Source organism: Trichinella spiralis, assembly GCF_000181795.1.
Source record: "Trichinella spiralis strain ISS 195 chromosome Unknown Scfld1557, whole genome shotgun sequence".
Classification (NCBI taxonomy): domain Eukaryota; kingdom Metazoa; phylum Nematoda; class Enoplea; order Trichinellida; family Trichinellidae; genus Trichinella; species Trichinella spiralis.
In genome coordinates, this window is record NW_003528496.1 from 5,191 (window position 1) to 22,298 (window position 17,108).

The 17,108-nt window shown below is 33.9% G+C and overlaps 3 protein-coding genes across 3 annotated transcripts; 2 read left to right on the forward strand and 1 right to left on the reverse strand.

The window, feature by feature from the left end:
• Positions 1–1,132: 1,132 nt before the first annotated feature.
• Tsp_04432a (putative EH domain-containing protein 3) lies at positions 1,133–1,456 on the forward strand (the record flags this gene model as incomplete). The annotated part of the gene is made up of 1 exon (XM_003368955.1): positions 1,133–1,456. A coding segment is annotated over one exon (324 nt), but the record flags the coding sequence as incomplete, so codon positions are not given.
• A 3,193-nt stretch (positions 1,457–4,649) lies between these two features.
• On the reverse strand, positions 4,650–10,593 carry Tsp_04433 (putative immunoglobulin I-set domain protein). The gene is made up of 15 exons (XM_003368956.1): positions 10,519–10,593; positions 10,216–10,291; positions 9,497–9,615; positions 9,317–9,434; positions 8,868–9,248; positions 8,601–8,815; positions 8,358–8,534; positions 8,102–8,279; positions 7,837–8,034; positions 7,625–7,729; positions 7,054–7,586; positions 6,745–6,973; positions 5,373–6,667; positions 4,844–5,276; positions 4,650–4,708 (listed from the first exon to the last, which is right to left on the reverse strand). Exons 1-15 carry the CDS (start codon positions 10,591–10,593, stop codon positions 4,650–4,652), a joined length of 4,191 nt encoding a protein of 1,396 aa, XP_003369004.1.
• A 636-nt stretch (positions 10,594–11,229) lies between these two features.
• Positions 11,230–11,616, forward strand: Tsp_04434 (conserved hypothetical protein). Its single transcript, XM_003368957.1, has one exon. The coding sequence runs from the start codon at positions 11,230–11,232 to the stop codon at positions 11,614–11,616; it is 387 nt and encodes a 128-aa protein (XP_003369005.1).
• Positions 11,617–17,108: the final 5,492 nt, after the last annotated feature.

Genomic DNA, 17,108 nt, shown 5'->3' on the forward strand with positions numbered 1-17,108 from the left:
TGGTTAATAAGTGAGGCCTGGAATTTAAAAAAGAATTTCCATGCATCATCCATTATTTATCGTTTAATTAACTACAGGGAATTTTTTTCGGCCAAAATCTTATGCACTTAATGAAGTTCGACTGTATTTATATGAAATGTATGAACGAACATCAAACAGGATTTTTCATACAAACAGCAAACCTCTTCGACATGTATAAAAAAATATATATGGATGGGGCTAGTGTGAACTCATCCGCGTCCCATTTCCCCCTAACTCCGCCTCCTTTTTGTGACTGGCTGTATTATGATAGGTTGCACATTATTGATCGGTAATTGGCTAATGACTTCTGCTATTTTATTAGCTAATCATTATGATAAGTGATTGGGTGAATAACTTTGCCATTTGATTACCTATTAAACTTTGATCAAGGATTGGGTAATTGTTGTTTATCAATCCTTTTCCAAATATGGGTGCATTACCATTAAAATACTTTACATGGACATAAAAAAGCATTTACTATTTTTGAAACACAGCTTTTTAATGTGTTGTTAGCTATCTATTGTTGCGTTAAATGAATTATAACAAAAAGTTAATATGCTTAAAACTAATGTTTAACTTCTTTATATTTGCATATTGTTTGCGTATGTTGTTAAGAAGAGCATTTAACAAGATGTCTTGCAATATTTGAATGTGGCTTTAAATAAGTGGTTATCTTAGTCAATAACATTAATGATTCTTCAGTTTTACATTTCACTGTTCACATAAAATAGCATTCGCAGTCTTGAATTTTCTTTTAAATAGCTTATGCACCGTTCCGGTTGATTTGTTAAGCTTAATTAGCTGCGCGTCAAGCTTTATGCCCAGCAGCATTTTACTTCCTGCTTCATAGTGTACTTCTTGTTTACTCCAGTATTAGTAATAATGGAATCCATTTCCGCGTCCATTTTCTGTTCATTGCCGTCCAGTCCAGAAAGCCGTATGCATCACAATTTCAGCAGGCAAATTTCGGATGATGATATCTGATATTGTTTCGCTCATCAGCTAATAACCCTCGAATTCTAAGCACTGAACTCAAACGCAAGACCAAAAAGGAAAATTAATTTGACGGTTTAAATTCCATTTTAAATAATCATTTTGAAACAACATTTAGCTTTCATTTCTCATCTTATCTACAATTGAAGATCAACTTGTGATATTCGTTGTAGCGCCAACGCCTTTTGTTGATGTTGACAGAAGATTATTATCACAGACAAATGACGCACATATGCTGACATCAAACAATGCGATGTCCACTGCAAGTGAATTTGAGGCAGCTTTAACAGCTTTTCTGCTTCGTGCTGTTCATCGCTTTTTTCCGCTTTCAAAGTGCTTCACTTTTATTTATCTTTGCGAGTGGAAAAATACTGTTCAAAAGAAATGTCAGCCAACAGTTGCTTTCACTCATCATATAAATTCTTTCTTAGCTAACAATTAAATGAGATTTATGCCTAAGGTTCTTTTTTGTTTGTCAAATATTGTTCTGATGAAGGCTAGTTGAACCGCTATTCAAGTACAAAGGGAAAATCTAAAATTGATAAATTGTCACAGCTGCAGTTTTCAGCTAAAACTAGGAGTGGTGGTTGCTGAATGTTAGCATCGAAACACTTTTCTGATTTTGCCTGTCTGTTCTCTGAAAATGTGTTTAGTTCACAAAAGAATTTAATCTTTCCNAATTTTTCTTTTGCTTCTCTTCACAAGAGTTATTGTTTTTCTTTTTATGTATCATTTAAATAAAAAATAAAAATCTGGAATTNNNNTTGTTTAAAGTAAAAATTTGTGGTAATACATCTTGTGTAAATTGTATTAAATTTCTCTCTCAATATCTAAAGTAAACCGACGACTGGTTTGACTAAANANTCANNTNNNNATTCNTGTATTACTATGGTTCAACATTCCAGATCAAAAAATATCTGTTGCATTTCGAAATTCTGTTGATTTTAGCAAACAAAACTGAAAGCAAAGAAAATTATTTTTTTTGCTCTGTCACCATCGTAAAAAGTCATTACATGTCAAATTATGAAAACAAAAAATGATCTAGATAAACACGTTTATTTAACATCTCTTTGTTCAGTTATCTCTTCATCAAGCTGTTCATTTGTTGCTTCTGTATTTTTGTAGAATAATGCAATTGGATAATAAAGATATTTAATTTGTAAAGAACAAAACCGTCAGTTCTATTTTTCATTTATTTTACTCCTCAATGCTTATCATCAATGATTGTGCTATTTTCCGTGTCGTAGGTTTGAGATGTGTTTCTGAATGATGAGAATAAATAAGGAATTTCAGTTTGTATCTCAAAGAACTAACATAAGCCAATACACAAAGGGAGATGCCACACGTTCAAGTGCACAAATCATAATGCCATACAAGGGTTGTGAATAAAGATATAAACAATGGCTTAATGTAGCACATTATTATTGTAATATTACAGCTAATCCATTTTTTGAACATAACGATTAGTTGGTTGCCGTGGCACAGTGTCTACAAGTTTAGAAATGGACTTTTTCCACGATATCGTTGTATTGCCCATCTTGCCCATGGTATATATTGTAATAAAATTCAGATTTGCTTGTTGTTGTAAAATGGAAATTTCTGTACTATACATTTGCTTAGTTCTGAAGCGCTTATATCGAATAGCAGAAAAGTTTCTGCGAAAACAGTCTGTTGATCAGCATAGTTGTGAAGAAGTAAAATGCAAAAGCAAACTTACAAGAATAAAATTAAGCAATAAGATAATCTTTTGTTAACAGTGAAATGTAAAACGCAAAAGCTTTTTAGAAGCATCATTTGCAGTCTAAAAACAAATATACACAGTTTTACGTTAACTGAAAGCTTTTTTTTCTAAAAATGTTAAATGATTATTTTTGCCAATATAAGGAAATTTAATGGAATGCACCCATATTTGGTAAATAAAGACTTGATAAACAACAATCACCCAATCCTAGATCACAGCTGAATAGCTAATCAAATGGCACAGTTATTCACCCAATCACTTATCAGAATAGATAGCTAATAAAGTAGCAGAAGTCATTTGTAAGATTTAAATAGAACACTCCCAGTAAAATCAAGAAATTAATCAGATGCTAACAATTTAGCAGTTGTCACTCCTTGGTTAAGCTTGAAAGCTGCAACTGTGAACAATTTGTCAATTGTGCATATTCCCCTTGTATTAAAATCCCCTTTCCCACATATGTGATATGACGAGAACGCGAACAATGTTTGACAAAGGCATATGCGTTTAATCATGCGTGAAATGAAGTGAAATTGCGAGCTAACGCGTAACGTTAGCATTAGTGCCATTTGTAACCCGGAAATTAAAAGTGTTGCTACAGTATTCCAGATTTTTCAAACAGATTATTCAGTATTCTGACATTACATTCGGAAATTAACATCTAATCTTGATAAATTTCAACAGGCAACAAATTTATTTACAAACAGTGGGAGCAGATTTATATATCAAGAGGGAAATCGGTAATAGACCGTTGTTGCTGTTGCTGTTGGGTAGTAAAAAATAAAAATCACTATTTAACTTATTTTTTGTATTGTTTTTTTTCTGAATTATTACTATCGCATTTCATATAACGTCAGTTTGGTACAATAAAATAGAGAATAATGATAAAAATTATTTTCGGGAATGCTGATCATGAAAAAGTATAAGCTTCACCACAAATTATATATTTAAATAAACAAAAATTTCAATGAATGACGAAACTTCAAACAGACAATAAAATTTTGGAATAATATTTCCATTATTAATGTTACGTCACTATTATTAAAGTTACGTAATCCAAAATGGAATCCATGCAGACTTTTTTATCAAAATTTGCATTTCTTTTTGTTTTGTTTTTACAAAAATTAATACCATTCAAATGTTTGAAAATTAAGAATAATTCATTTCTTCCGTCAAATTATTTATTATTACATTGGTCATTGCATTGATAAAATTATGAACAAACTATTTGCTCGTGATAATTGTCGAAAAAAGAAATGCACGTGCGTGCAACAAAATTATGCATTCATTCTTCACTGCGAGAACTTTCACTCTTATTTCGTCTATTATTATTATTATTATTATTATTATTATTATTATTATTGCTTGCTTTGCTCTTTTGTGAATTGTCTTTTGTCGATTACTATTTGAGATTTTTAAATAGATATTCAAATAACAAAATTAACAAATATACATACATATATATATATATATATAACTAGATATTTCCAAAAAGTATTACTTTTTTCCAGTAATATTTATTGAATTTTTAAAAGCTCGTAGTTCAGTTTATTAAGGAAAAAAAAATAAAAAACAAAAGTGTGCGCAAAACTAACAAATGCTTCATTTTAAAAAGCATATTTATACAAAGAAGAGTTATTTGAAAAATAAATAAATAAATATATATATACATTACTTAACTTTCTGGAGATGAAGTAAAAAATTGAAATATTAAAATAAAAATTCAACAGGATTCACAGACAAAAGACGAGCAGATCCCAAATTAAAAAAAATGGCAAACATTCTTTGGTATAATATTATTGTATTATTTTACTGCTTGAGCTCAATGCTGCACAAATAAAATGTGGAAGAAAATATCATCACTTTGAAAAAAAGCTCAGATGTTTTTCTTTCCGGCCTAAACGACATCTTTCGGTCCTGGGCGAGCATTCGGCTGCCTCGGCAGCGATCTCTTACCTACAATTATATAACTTAAATTGAAAAAATAAAATATGACGACATTACTGCCAATTAATGCATTAAATATAACAACATGTTGCTTCAAAAAAGCTATACCGATTGAATTGAAAAGTAAATAAAAACAACACTCACTATTATTGTACATGGAAGGTAAAATTGGAGACGGTAAAGGCTGCCTCGGATGAGAGCCGAGCAACAAATTTTGTTTATTACCACTATTGCCAATATGATTACTGCTACTATTATTAATCTTATTGTTGTTGTTGTTGTTATTTATCGGCCTAACAACAGAAAATTTTGCAGATGGTTGCAAGAAATGTACATCGGGGCCGGTCAAATCATCATCTTCAAATTCTACAGGCAATTTGCGTTGTTCGTCCATGTCTTGTTCGATATCATCATCATCATCATCATCATCATTGTCGTCGTCATCATTTTGACTGTACAAACAACATTTGCTGTCATCTTCTGCAGCACGTTTCGACCGAAACTGTCTGCTGCTACTATTAGCACCGATACCGCCGTTGGCGAACAATTCTTTGGTTGACTGTGGTTGACGACGAGACTATAGAAAAATAAATCATAAACAAGTGAGTAAGTATATTTAAAAAGAAAAAAACAACAACAACGAAAAAATATCCAATCATCTGTTCAAACTCACTTCCACTTTTAGTGGGTAGAAATTTTCGGTTGCAGCAAAATGCACTGCACTTTGTGCCAACATTTCGTCAGTTACAGGTGGTGGTGGTTGGGTAGGTGGTGGTGGAATAAAGTCCAACAGTGTCGGTTGATGAGCTCGAATTTTTCGGCTATTTCCATTGCTGCTGTTTGTTCCGCCTGACAACAATGAAACATCTGTTTGCGGGGGGCTGTTGTTGTTGTTCATATTGCTGTTTACTGCTTTGTTATTATTATTATTATTATTATGCTCTGGAGAGACAAGACTTCCAGCGCGTTTCATGTTAGCAACGACAGTTGAATGTTTGGAACGTTCACGATCCAATGGCAATTGCATTGTCTGATGATGATGATGCTGCTGTTGCAGTTCCAGTTGTTGCTGCTGCTGACGTTGACGATGAGCATTCATGACCAATGTAGTAGTTGCATACGGGGTCGGTGAAGGAGGTGATGTGGGGCAATAATAAGCATTACCAGGTACATCCAAAGATGGAATCTGATGATAATATGAACTGCTGGCATTTGACGGTCTGTAAACACCGCCCAGTGAATAATTCATCTGACTGAGCTCAGTGTACGGCCTTTCCAACGATTTGGTGGAAAAGAACACCGGCGCCGGCTGAAGACGGGGCGACTCGGCTCCCACCAAATATCTCGTACTCAACGACGCCACTGCCAATGTGGCCGGATGGGATCCGCCTGATTGATAAAATTGCTGCGGGTCGATCCACAACGCCTCTCGACCAGTGTTCAACACAGAGCCGTCGTTGATTTTAATAAACGGACCGTTTGTGCATTCGTGTTCGGCAGTTTTCTTGTACGCTCGACGTCTGCGCCACCAGAACACGGCAACCAACAAAATCAAAAAACTCCACACCGCTGCACCAATAACCGATATAAACCAAGGCTCTTGGAGCAAAGCGTTCAAACGTCCCTGCGGTGTCGACAGCGCTTCCATCGTCAAATGGCTTCTCAACGTCGCTTCGTCCATCGTCACCACCCCTTCGCAAAACTGACGTCCAGAACCGGCGGTCGTGAAGGCGCCAACGCGTATTCGATAAGCGGTGCCAGGTTCCAGATGGAACAACGTCACACTGGCAGCCCGTTCGCTGGCCGTTATGTTGCGCAAAATACGCCGGGTCTCGTTGGCGATCACCAGAATGGTGTAACCTCTCAAAATGCCGTTGATCTGATCGAGCGGCGGAGGTTTCCAAGATACTCTCAGCGTTGTCAAATTGGTCATTCGAATTTGCATATCGCCGGGAGGTGCGGTCGGAACTGAAAAGACGAAAAGAAAAGAAAATCATCGCATCTTTTTTTCACGAAATTTTCTTTTTTGGCCAAAGCAAACTTACTCGCTTCAGTGGTGAGCACATCGAGAACGTTGCTCGGATTGCCTTCGACCGATCGAAAATACGGCGTGATGAAGAACAAATATTTCGTGTACGGTTTCAAGCCTCCAATAGTTCTACTCCAAACGGGCCCCTCTTCAAAGTTGGTCACATTGACCAAACCTTGCTGATTCGTCTCAGCAGCTTGCCAGCGGATGTAAAAGCCAGTAATCAGCGGTTCAGTGCGAAGGAGCTGAATTTTTGAAAATTTTTTTACAATTTATTTGACAGAAAAAAAATTGGTGATAAAAACAACCATCGTAGTAAATTTACCTTCCAAGAAAGTTTCACCGAAGTTTCGTTGATCGCTTTGACTTCACGCAATTTGACCAGCTGGACATCTGACAAACTTTTACGTGCCACTTCCAAATCGATGTCGATAAAATCTCTCACAAAACCTACATCGGTACACATATACGTATTCCACAGTGAGTGAGTGGAAGATTTGTAAAACTCACCGGCAGATTTGGTACGGACGACAGAAGAGAACAAACTGGGCTCGCTGATTCCGTGATGATTGACCGCACGAACGACAAACACGTACGACGAAGACGGCTTCAAACGTCGTACAACAAACATTGGCGAGCGTATCAAATCCACTACACTCGCCCAATAAGAACCCATCTGTGGACTGTAATACTGAAGACGGTAACCAAGAATCGAAGACGCACCAGCATTGTCCGGTGACATCCACTGCAAAGTGACTTCAGTATCGGATACGTTGATCACTCGAGGTCGTCCCGGGGGAGATGAAAATGTCGACGGTTCGGGCATTCTTTCGAAAATGACGTTTGGATTTGTATGAGCTAAAATGAAAAAACAAATCAAAACCAATCGACAAAACCAAAATCCAAATCACCTTCCACACGCAAAAATGCAGACACTTGATCTTCTCCTTTGTGACTTTTTACACTACAAGTGTACAATGCTGAGTCTTCTTTGCGCAAATCTGAAAAAGTAGAAGAAAAGAGAAAAAATTCACCGTTTCTTTCTTTTTTTTTGCATCAAGTTCAACGACAATACAGAGTTTTAACAGGTGTTATTTATTTTAAATACCTCTTATGTTTAAATTTCCACCGGATAATATGTTGAAACGATCGCTGGGTTCAATTTGGACGCCATTTTTCAACCAAACGATATCGTACGTTTCACCAGTGGATTTTGCCAAACAAGGCATAACGGCTACAGAATCCAAAGGCAGTGTTTGATTGGCCGGTCCACGTATTATAAGTGGAGGTAAATCCGAGCTCATGTCTGAATTGTGTTAAAAGAAAAAAGCTTTTATTACTATTACTTTTTTTCCCATATTTCAGTCATTAACCATCACCGTCAACTGTAACCCTGACAAAAGCTTTGGCACTGTTCGAGCCAGCTGCATTCAACGCAGTGCAAACGTAGTTGCCTTCGTCCGTAGAAATGACATGCTGAATGGACAAGTCGCCCTTTTTCGACACTTGTACCCGACCGTCCACGGACCGAAATCCCGGAAACATTAGTTCCTAATGTAAAATTATATATATATATATATGAAAAAAACAGAGAAAAAAAAGACAAATTCTGGCACTACTGTTTGTTACCTGAGCGCCTTCTTTGGACCAAAACAACGACGGCGGTGGACTACCATTGGCTTCGCAAAGTAAGGAAATTTCACTTCCCTCTTTCACGTCCACATCCCTCGGTCCGTCGGTAAACCAAGGCGGTGATTGGACCACCAGCTTCGCCGACGCTTCAACAGCACCAGCCGCATTTTTACCCTTGAAAAACGACAGTATATGAAATCACGAAACAAATGGACAAATAGACGAATGGGAATAAATTACTGAACAAATATATTCCCCTTCATCCGAAGCGACAATTCGGTCGATTTTCAACGAATAATCGGCAAGCATTCGACTACGTCCAGCAGGCATGACTCCGTTAGCTTTGCGCCACTGCACGTCCGGTTTCGGATCACCCGATATTGCGCAAAGAAACAACGCTTCCGAACCAACGTCAACGGCAATATCATCCGGACGAATTTTGATTTCAGGTTTCTCTAAAAGCGAAAAACGTTTCAAAACAACGAACAAACAAACAAATAAACAAACCGTAAATAAGCAGTCGTCCAGTTTTGCTGACACGCTCTTGGACCAAATTTCGAGCAACACACGAATAGAAACCAGAGTCCGACGTCTGGACGTTGGTGATGATCAAATTGCCGCTCGAATGGACTGTTCTGCGTGAATCGCCGTCCAAATTTAAATCTTGATTATCTTTTTTCCAAGAAACTACCGGCTCCGGATAGCCGTTCGGCGGACTGCACTCCAACAGCGCCTGTTTGCCGACCACCGCCGTGACCGGCTTCGGATGGACGCGAAATTCCTCTTTGAGCCAGGCAATTTTCAACGTTGCATTCCGACTGCGCGCTTCGCCACGCCCATTGCGCACCACACACCAATAAACCCCAGCGTCGGAATTTCGATTTCTACCTGCAAATGCATACACACATACATATATAGAAATATAAAATCAACAACTTGATCGAACAACAAACAACCTTGATTGACAGCTTGCATCAGAAATAACGAACCCGAAGGAAGTATTACTCTAGTCGAATCACTTTCTTCTGCAGCAGTGACCAAAGGTTTCCCATCTTTGAACCAAATAACTTGCGGCTATTTCAAATATACATGTGTTTGTTTAAATATAAATCATAACAACTGAACTTTGTGCTTACCTGTGGATTTCCAGTCGCTTTACAATTCAACGTTACCGAATCGCCTGCAGCGACAATTTCATCCGACGGATGTTCCAATATTTGCGGTGGACCCGGTGATACAGTAGTGACTTCGAACTCTGAATGAAAAATATGAAATGAGAATCAATTTTTTGAATTTCCAATGACAAAATTTTAGAATTTAAAAAACATAACAAAATTGAACTGAATGAACTGAGAAAAAAAAAGAATATGAAATCAACAACAACAACAACTGGTATCAAATGCGATTTTCCAAACAAAAAAAATATATATTTATTTATTTATTTATCACTCAAAAATAAATAAAAATTACAAAACTTTGCCAATGAATACCTAGTTACGAGCTGAAACGTAATGCATCTCTTAGAAAACTGTCTTTTTATTTTCATTTTTTGAAATTCACATTTGTCATCAATATGACAATAAATCGTTGCCGAATGATTAGAACAGACTCTTCTTAACAATAAAGAAAAATTCAAAAAATGGTGGTGATACGTACAACAACGAGAACAATACAACTGACCCTGGGAAAAAGAAAAAAAAATCATCATCGCCATCAATTTCATCGACCTCATTAAAAAAATGGTACACTCCATTCTCACACATAATTTTTTTCCAATTGCACACAGATGCTTTCAAATGTAGAATAAATTCTTTGCAAATTTTACAAAAACAGTCTACAAACGATTAAAAATTACCTTTAACAATCCATTCACTCCCCTGTTCACAAACTTTACTCCAATAAATGCTTTGCAAAAACGAAACAAAATAATACTCAAAATAAATAAATAAATAATCATAAAGAAAGTCAAAATTATTTAAAAAAAAACATTCTCAGTAAGCATGTCACATGTGCACTTGTGAAATGGCACATTGCAAATGCAAATCCTTCTTTTTCTTTTTTTAATTAGACAATAATCATTACAGCGACAAGTTCAAACGATCTGATTTCAATTCGTCCTTTTTTATAACTTTTATGCAAAATTAATTTATAAGATAACGAAAATTTCCGAATCTTCTCCATCACAAAATGGACAACAATTTACAACAACAACAACAACATTCCCACTCACCATTTCACATAAATCATACGAGCAGTATATTTGTTTTTTTAATGATAATAAAAATAAATAAATATTTTACATCTCACCATCATCGTAGGAACTGAATGCGATCACAAACGGCGTCAGGATGACGACTGCAAAACAGAACGAAGCAAGCCAATCACGCATCACGAAGCCACCACTCATGGCTGGTACAATCCCACCGCCAATACTACCTGCTCATTTCCATTGTTGCGTTTCGTTTATGCAAAATTCTTAAAATAAATTAGTTTCACTTTAAAAAAATAATTGTAAAACAAAAAAAAAGTTCAGCTTGTAACAAAGATAAAAAACAGTCAAACAAATACTGCAAATAATGCTTCAAATTCAATAATTAATTTCAAATCGAAATCGACGTCCTGGTCAGTTATGATGATAATTATAACTGCCCTTGTCAGTGAAAATTCACTTCGCTGGCGCCTAGTAACAACTGCGGCCCAGTGATGAAAGAGGAGAAATGAAATATTAATGAAAATATTCTGTCAACAACAAGTGAGCTGCTCATTTGATAATAAAAGTTGAAAAATTAATACAAATGTTTAATTAAAAAAATAAAAATTATACGCATATTCTTCTTCGAATATAAAATTGCATAGTTTGCGAAAGGAAATGCAGCAATATATTATAATAAAGCGATTAGCGTTCAAACGACCACTCCACGGCTTTTCATCAATTATTATCATTATTGCTGGCCGCCGTCGACACAAATGCCACCGCCGACAGAGCAGCTTAATTGAATGGCCGATTGTTGCAAGTGGTCGTTGTCCACTCACTAGTGACCGCGTGAAAGCGCCGCGACCCGGCCTCGACACTGGGCAGTTTTGCTCGGAGAAATTTCCACCTCGGCATCTTTCATTTTCCCTATATTTTTCCTCTCCAACGGACAAAAATCGATTTCCTCCAATTTGCCCCAACTGCAAAAGGAACCAACCGCACACAAGGACGACGACAACAACGACGGAGAATCGTCAGAAAATGCACGCGGAGCGTTCATGATCCATCACTTTTTTATTTAAATTAAAATTTTAACGGAAAAAATAAACAAAAAATTATTACACAGCTGCAATCAACGTGCCAGTGTAAATGTGGAAATTTGAATTGACAACAGATGAAAAATGTCACTTGAACAAGCAGAAACTGAACAATGTTCTTGATGAAAATTTCTCTGAACAAAGAAAAAGAACAAGTGATGATGCGCAATTGAAAACGTGTCAACAGAAACTGGTGCTTCTGTGTTTGTCCGTCTGTGCATGTGTATTCTTGTTCTGAAACTCAACATCAAACCAGACCCACACTAACTTACCTTGATAACAAAGACTACAAATTTATTCAACCAAGCTGTTCAGTAAAAATCACAAGTCACCAAAGTTTCCAAAGAAAATTATTTCACATTTTAAAGTTTACAATTCAAAACTGTTTTTGATCCCAAAAATAATACCCAAATTTATTCATAAAATACAACCGCACCTCACCAACAGCTCTGAACAATTGCATCAAGGTAACCAGATGCAAAATAACAGTAACCAAAACAAGTTCAGCAAGTAAATTTCTCATCAAACGCTTACCAAATGTAATCAATTGATAGAATAATGAAAAAAAAATCAAAATATATTTCAAACAAATATTCAAAAATACACTATTCGCCGATCGATTTTATTTCTTACTGAAACCTATAAGAATTACAGTATGCCAGGTAAAATATGATGTGCAAGGTAAAATTGGTGCAAATTCAATTTTTTCTTCAATGTATACAATAAAATTGAACGAAAGAAAATTTACTTACTTACTTGATATGTGAGGTTTGAAAAAAAATATATAACTAAGCATAAAATTAAAAGTAATATAATTTGAAAATAATGTGATGTCTTTTTGAAAGCATTCTCTTTGAAATTGTATCTTTTTATTCAACATATCAAATAAATAAAATGACATTTTTACTACAACGTATAAAAAGATGTATTTTTAATTAATTTTAAATAATTTGTTTGAAAAGAAAAAGATTACAACATATTTTTTTATTGAATTCAAATTATAATAATTATCATTGGGCAGATGTGAGATTGGATAAAGTTGATAGTGCTTCATTTAGAACCAGTAGAAAGAAGGTGATTCTCTTTCCACATGCAAAATAAACAAAGTGATTATTTTTTATTTTTGTATGCATTTGTTACTGCGTACTCGTGGATGTGAGTGAGAGAATCAATTGCGCTTGAATGGAGAATTGCAATTGCTGTTGTTATTGCTATTGCATCAATAGCGTGTGCTTCTGCCTGTGTTTTGGCTAATTTGACCTAACCGATAAATTGGTCAAAGGGAAAAGCTAGAAATGCTTCTTTTTTTTCATTTCTAGCATTGCTGAAATACAGGTCAACTGTAAAGAACATGCCCAGTGTAGATCAACGTCAGAAAAACAATATCTGCTAACAATACTAGCCAGCTTGTCGTCTGACCCGACCTGAAGCCGTCAAATCTGAACATGTCAACCAACGCCCAGAGTATCTTTTTTACTTTTTAATGGTATAATTAAAGGGAGAGCATAGATGAAAATGAAATCAACGCACAATTATCATATTATTTGGTTAGTCGATATTTGCGATTGGTTTCGCAAAACAATCCTTGTTTTATAATCTGTCGTGTCAGTTCAATTTTAAGCTTCACTAATTCTCTTATTTGAAAGAACTAACCTCTTGTTCTTGTTTAACCAAAATCGAATCCAAATTGCAAATATCGAACAATTCTATTGATAATTGATGCCAATAATTCCGTTTTTTTTCAAAAATTTTAAAATTTAAATTTCAATATTAAATCATTATTGTTATATCATTTGAACTGAACTCAGCATGGAACAAAGTGCTTATCACTTACACATAAATTCCATACTTTCACCGTTACGCAATGTCAAAAATGCAAACATAGATAATTTGTGTATTTTGCAAAACTATATATTGTAATTTTCTTTTATTCTACATCTTTGTTCACGTTTTTCTTTTCTTTGTCAACAAAAATTAACCTTCACCAATACATTGTTATGCAAAACTTGTCATTTTAATAATATGATCAATGAAGAAGAAGGAAAAAAGGCAAAATTGAAATTTCGCTTACAAAACTGTATCACCACTACCACCTTGTATGCAGTGATCATTGTAAGTGATGTCGTTTTTTTTTCATTTTTTAATCATCAAAATGTTGCTGAAAAAACTATTATTATAATTTTTGTTTCAAATAAAAATCTTATCCAATTAACTGATTTAAATTTTTTACTTATTAAAGTGTCTAAGTGGTTTAAAGTTTGTTGAAAAAACAAACTGTGATAGTTTTAAAGTATATTAAATATATCATTAAATATTTTGTATATTATTACTGACTAGGCTATATTAAATAAGTATATAAGCATGAAAATTATAATTTGCAATGAATGTAGTGGTATGCAAAAAACTGTTATTCAGTTAAATTTCAGAAAATAATTATTCAAAGACAATTTGTAATTTTAATCAAAAGAATATCTTTCAGAGCTTCGAAATAGTTTTAGAAGGAAATTTATAGTTTCAAGTTTTTTTCCTTACCAAAAGCTTACTGATTTGTTGCAAATTTGGGCTCCTTTCATTCTGTACATAAATCTGAAACAACATTACGAAACAAACGGGCTGACCAAGAAAACTGAAAAGCAAATTTTTGTAAATTCAACGTTTTCAACTTGTTCTTTTCATACATTTTAAATTACTCATTAATTTATAGTGTGAACAAAAACTATTTCAAATTGAATTTCAAATTTTAAATTGAAATTTTGCTGAACAGCTTGAAATATTTTTGTAAAATTTAAATTCTAGTCACATTCATCCATTAGTCATTAGTAAATCATTTTCGGGAAATAATGAAAAACAATTTTATCATAACATAAATTATCAAAAAAAATACACAAAGAACATTTAAAAGCTATAGCATAGCTTTGTTAAATTTTTAAAAATAAATTCCAGCTCGAAAACGTGAACCTGCATATATTTTACTTGTACTGTATCATTGTTTTGTATTCGAATTTTTATGTCTGATATGTCTAATAGTGGAACGGGAAAGGTTTTGAGTTTGGAGCAAAAATTGGAAGTGTGTCAACAAGTGGGCAGTGGCGAGTCGTTCAGGAAAAATGCTGAGAATTTTGGTCTGGGTGTGTCTACAATTACGGATATTTATCAGAGTCGACGTTACCGGAGCAACTTTAATTTCGAGTAGGTGTTGTTCTTCAGGAAAATTGATGGAAAAAGCGTCAAAAAACGCGCTTTATTAAGCGCTAGAAATGTCGAAAAGTGCCGAGTTCATGCCGAACGGAGTCGTACAGTTGTCTACCGTTGATGATATCGCATTATTGGAAACATGAACAACGATGAAATATACGAAGCAGTGGAAAAAGCTGAAAATGAAGACGTCGATGAGTCGGATAAAGCAAGTGAAGAACCGACCCATTCAGAAGCCTATTCTTCCTTCACATTCGGCTTGAAGTGAATGGAATCGCAGGAAGAATTCAGCACTGATGAGTGAGACATATTTGCGATCTTAGTTGCACAGAAGAAGCTGTCTTTGTTCAAACAGAAATTTATCAGGGATTATTTAGATTCTGACTGAAACTAAACCTGGTGCATTTTGAATGTAGCACTGAAGAATATAATCGACCACGTTAATAAACGCTTCAGTAATTGAAAACGTCCGATTATCCAAACGACCATCAAAAACCGTCAGAGTTGTATTTCATATGATTTGACTTTAAAATGTGTAAGTAATATTTTTAAAAAGTTGGAATCAAATTGATGGTCGATTGATTATGTTTTTTTTTATCACCGGTAGTGTGTAATTGCCCAAAAGCAATACCCTCATCCATCCACAATGTGAATTTTTTGGGCGTTCAATACATTTTTGATGTTTTGTGTTTGTTTGTCGTTTGTTGTTGAAAAATAAATATGTGAACTGTGAAAATGTTTAAAAAGATTGTTTTTTTGGAAATTGCACTTTAATGAAATTGATAAATAATTTGAGAAATAACTTGGTTGGTTGTATTTTTAAATGAAAAATGTTTACAATATTTTTGTTTCTAAAAAAGATTATTTTTTATAATTTGGTAAATTTAATTTAAAAGAAAATTTACTCGATGGAAATTTTTTTAAAAATTTGTTAGAAATAGTCTGTAGAGAAGGAAAGTAGCCGTTCAGTCGTGTGCTATTTGTAAGAATTGAATTTTAATTTATTACAGTGAAATACATGTTATCCGTGTATTCTTGATATTGATGATTAATAAGTGGAACTTGTCCGAATTGAAGTTTTGTTTTTGGTCAAAATTGTGAATTATCAATTTTGATCGACGCGTCAAAGATGCAAGCGAAATGTACAATGGGCGTTATTGAATTTTACAAAAGAAAATCAAAATTTCAAGGTCATTGTATTTCGAAAAAGCGTTTAATGGCCGATTTAATTTCTAACCGTTGAATATGAAAATCATTTGGAAACGACAAATTTTCCCAACTGGTCCAAATTCAACTTTACAATCGTATATTTATCAAATGATAATCTATAAAACAATTATTGTTGTTTAAAAATAGTAGAATTGTAAAAATTTCCTTTTTTCCATAATTTTCGTGTATATTGAAAAAAGAAATGATGAAATATTTATTATTGCACGGATTGTTTATTAACTTTTGTCATTAAAATTTTTCATCAGGGTAGCAATAATTTTGCTTTTCGACGAACAGTTGCAAGTGACGTTTCAACACTTTGAAAAGTAATAAAAATTCATCTTGACATCTTGATTGATTTGTGTATTTCTAAAAAAAAAAAAGTTCACTGACGTGTTGAGAAAAATAGTTTTATTTTTAAATATGAAAAATTTCTTTTTAGATGGAAAATTTTGACAGAAAAGTTGAACACATTTGCAATATTTGAACACTGTATATTGTTCAAATGTTCAAATGTTAATGAATAGAAAATGAAAGTTGAAATTACTGGTAAATTTATTTCAATAATTTCTCTGATAAATAATCTTTTTCAATAAAAGTTGAAAATTATTGAAATCAATGATATATTTTACGAGATAAGTTTTTTTTTTCAAAACTTTGATCAACAACAATAACAAATGCTGGTGATTATTTTTTTTGAAAAGTAAATCTTCAACAATTCTTCTTTTCAAATTTTGTTAGTAAAAAAATAAAATTACATCTTTTTATTGGCCTCATTATCTTGTACACAAATGAATTTTTTTCAACCAATTATTCCCTAATAATTTTAAATAAAATTTTGATTGAAAAGAAAAACAACAATTGGGGATGAAATAAATATAGTTTTTGTAAATTTCAAACAATTACCGTAAGACTTTATTCAAATTTTTGTCGTAGAAGAGTTGAGAGAGTATGCAAAAATTTGGAGAAAACCAGTTTTGAGTGGAAATTCTTCTCCGATTTGTTTTGATTTTTTTTTTGCATAAGTCGTTCGTCAAATTTAACATTGTTGAA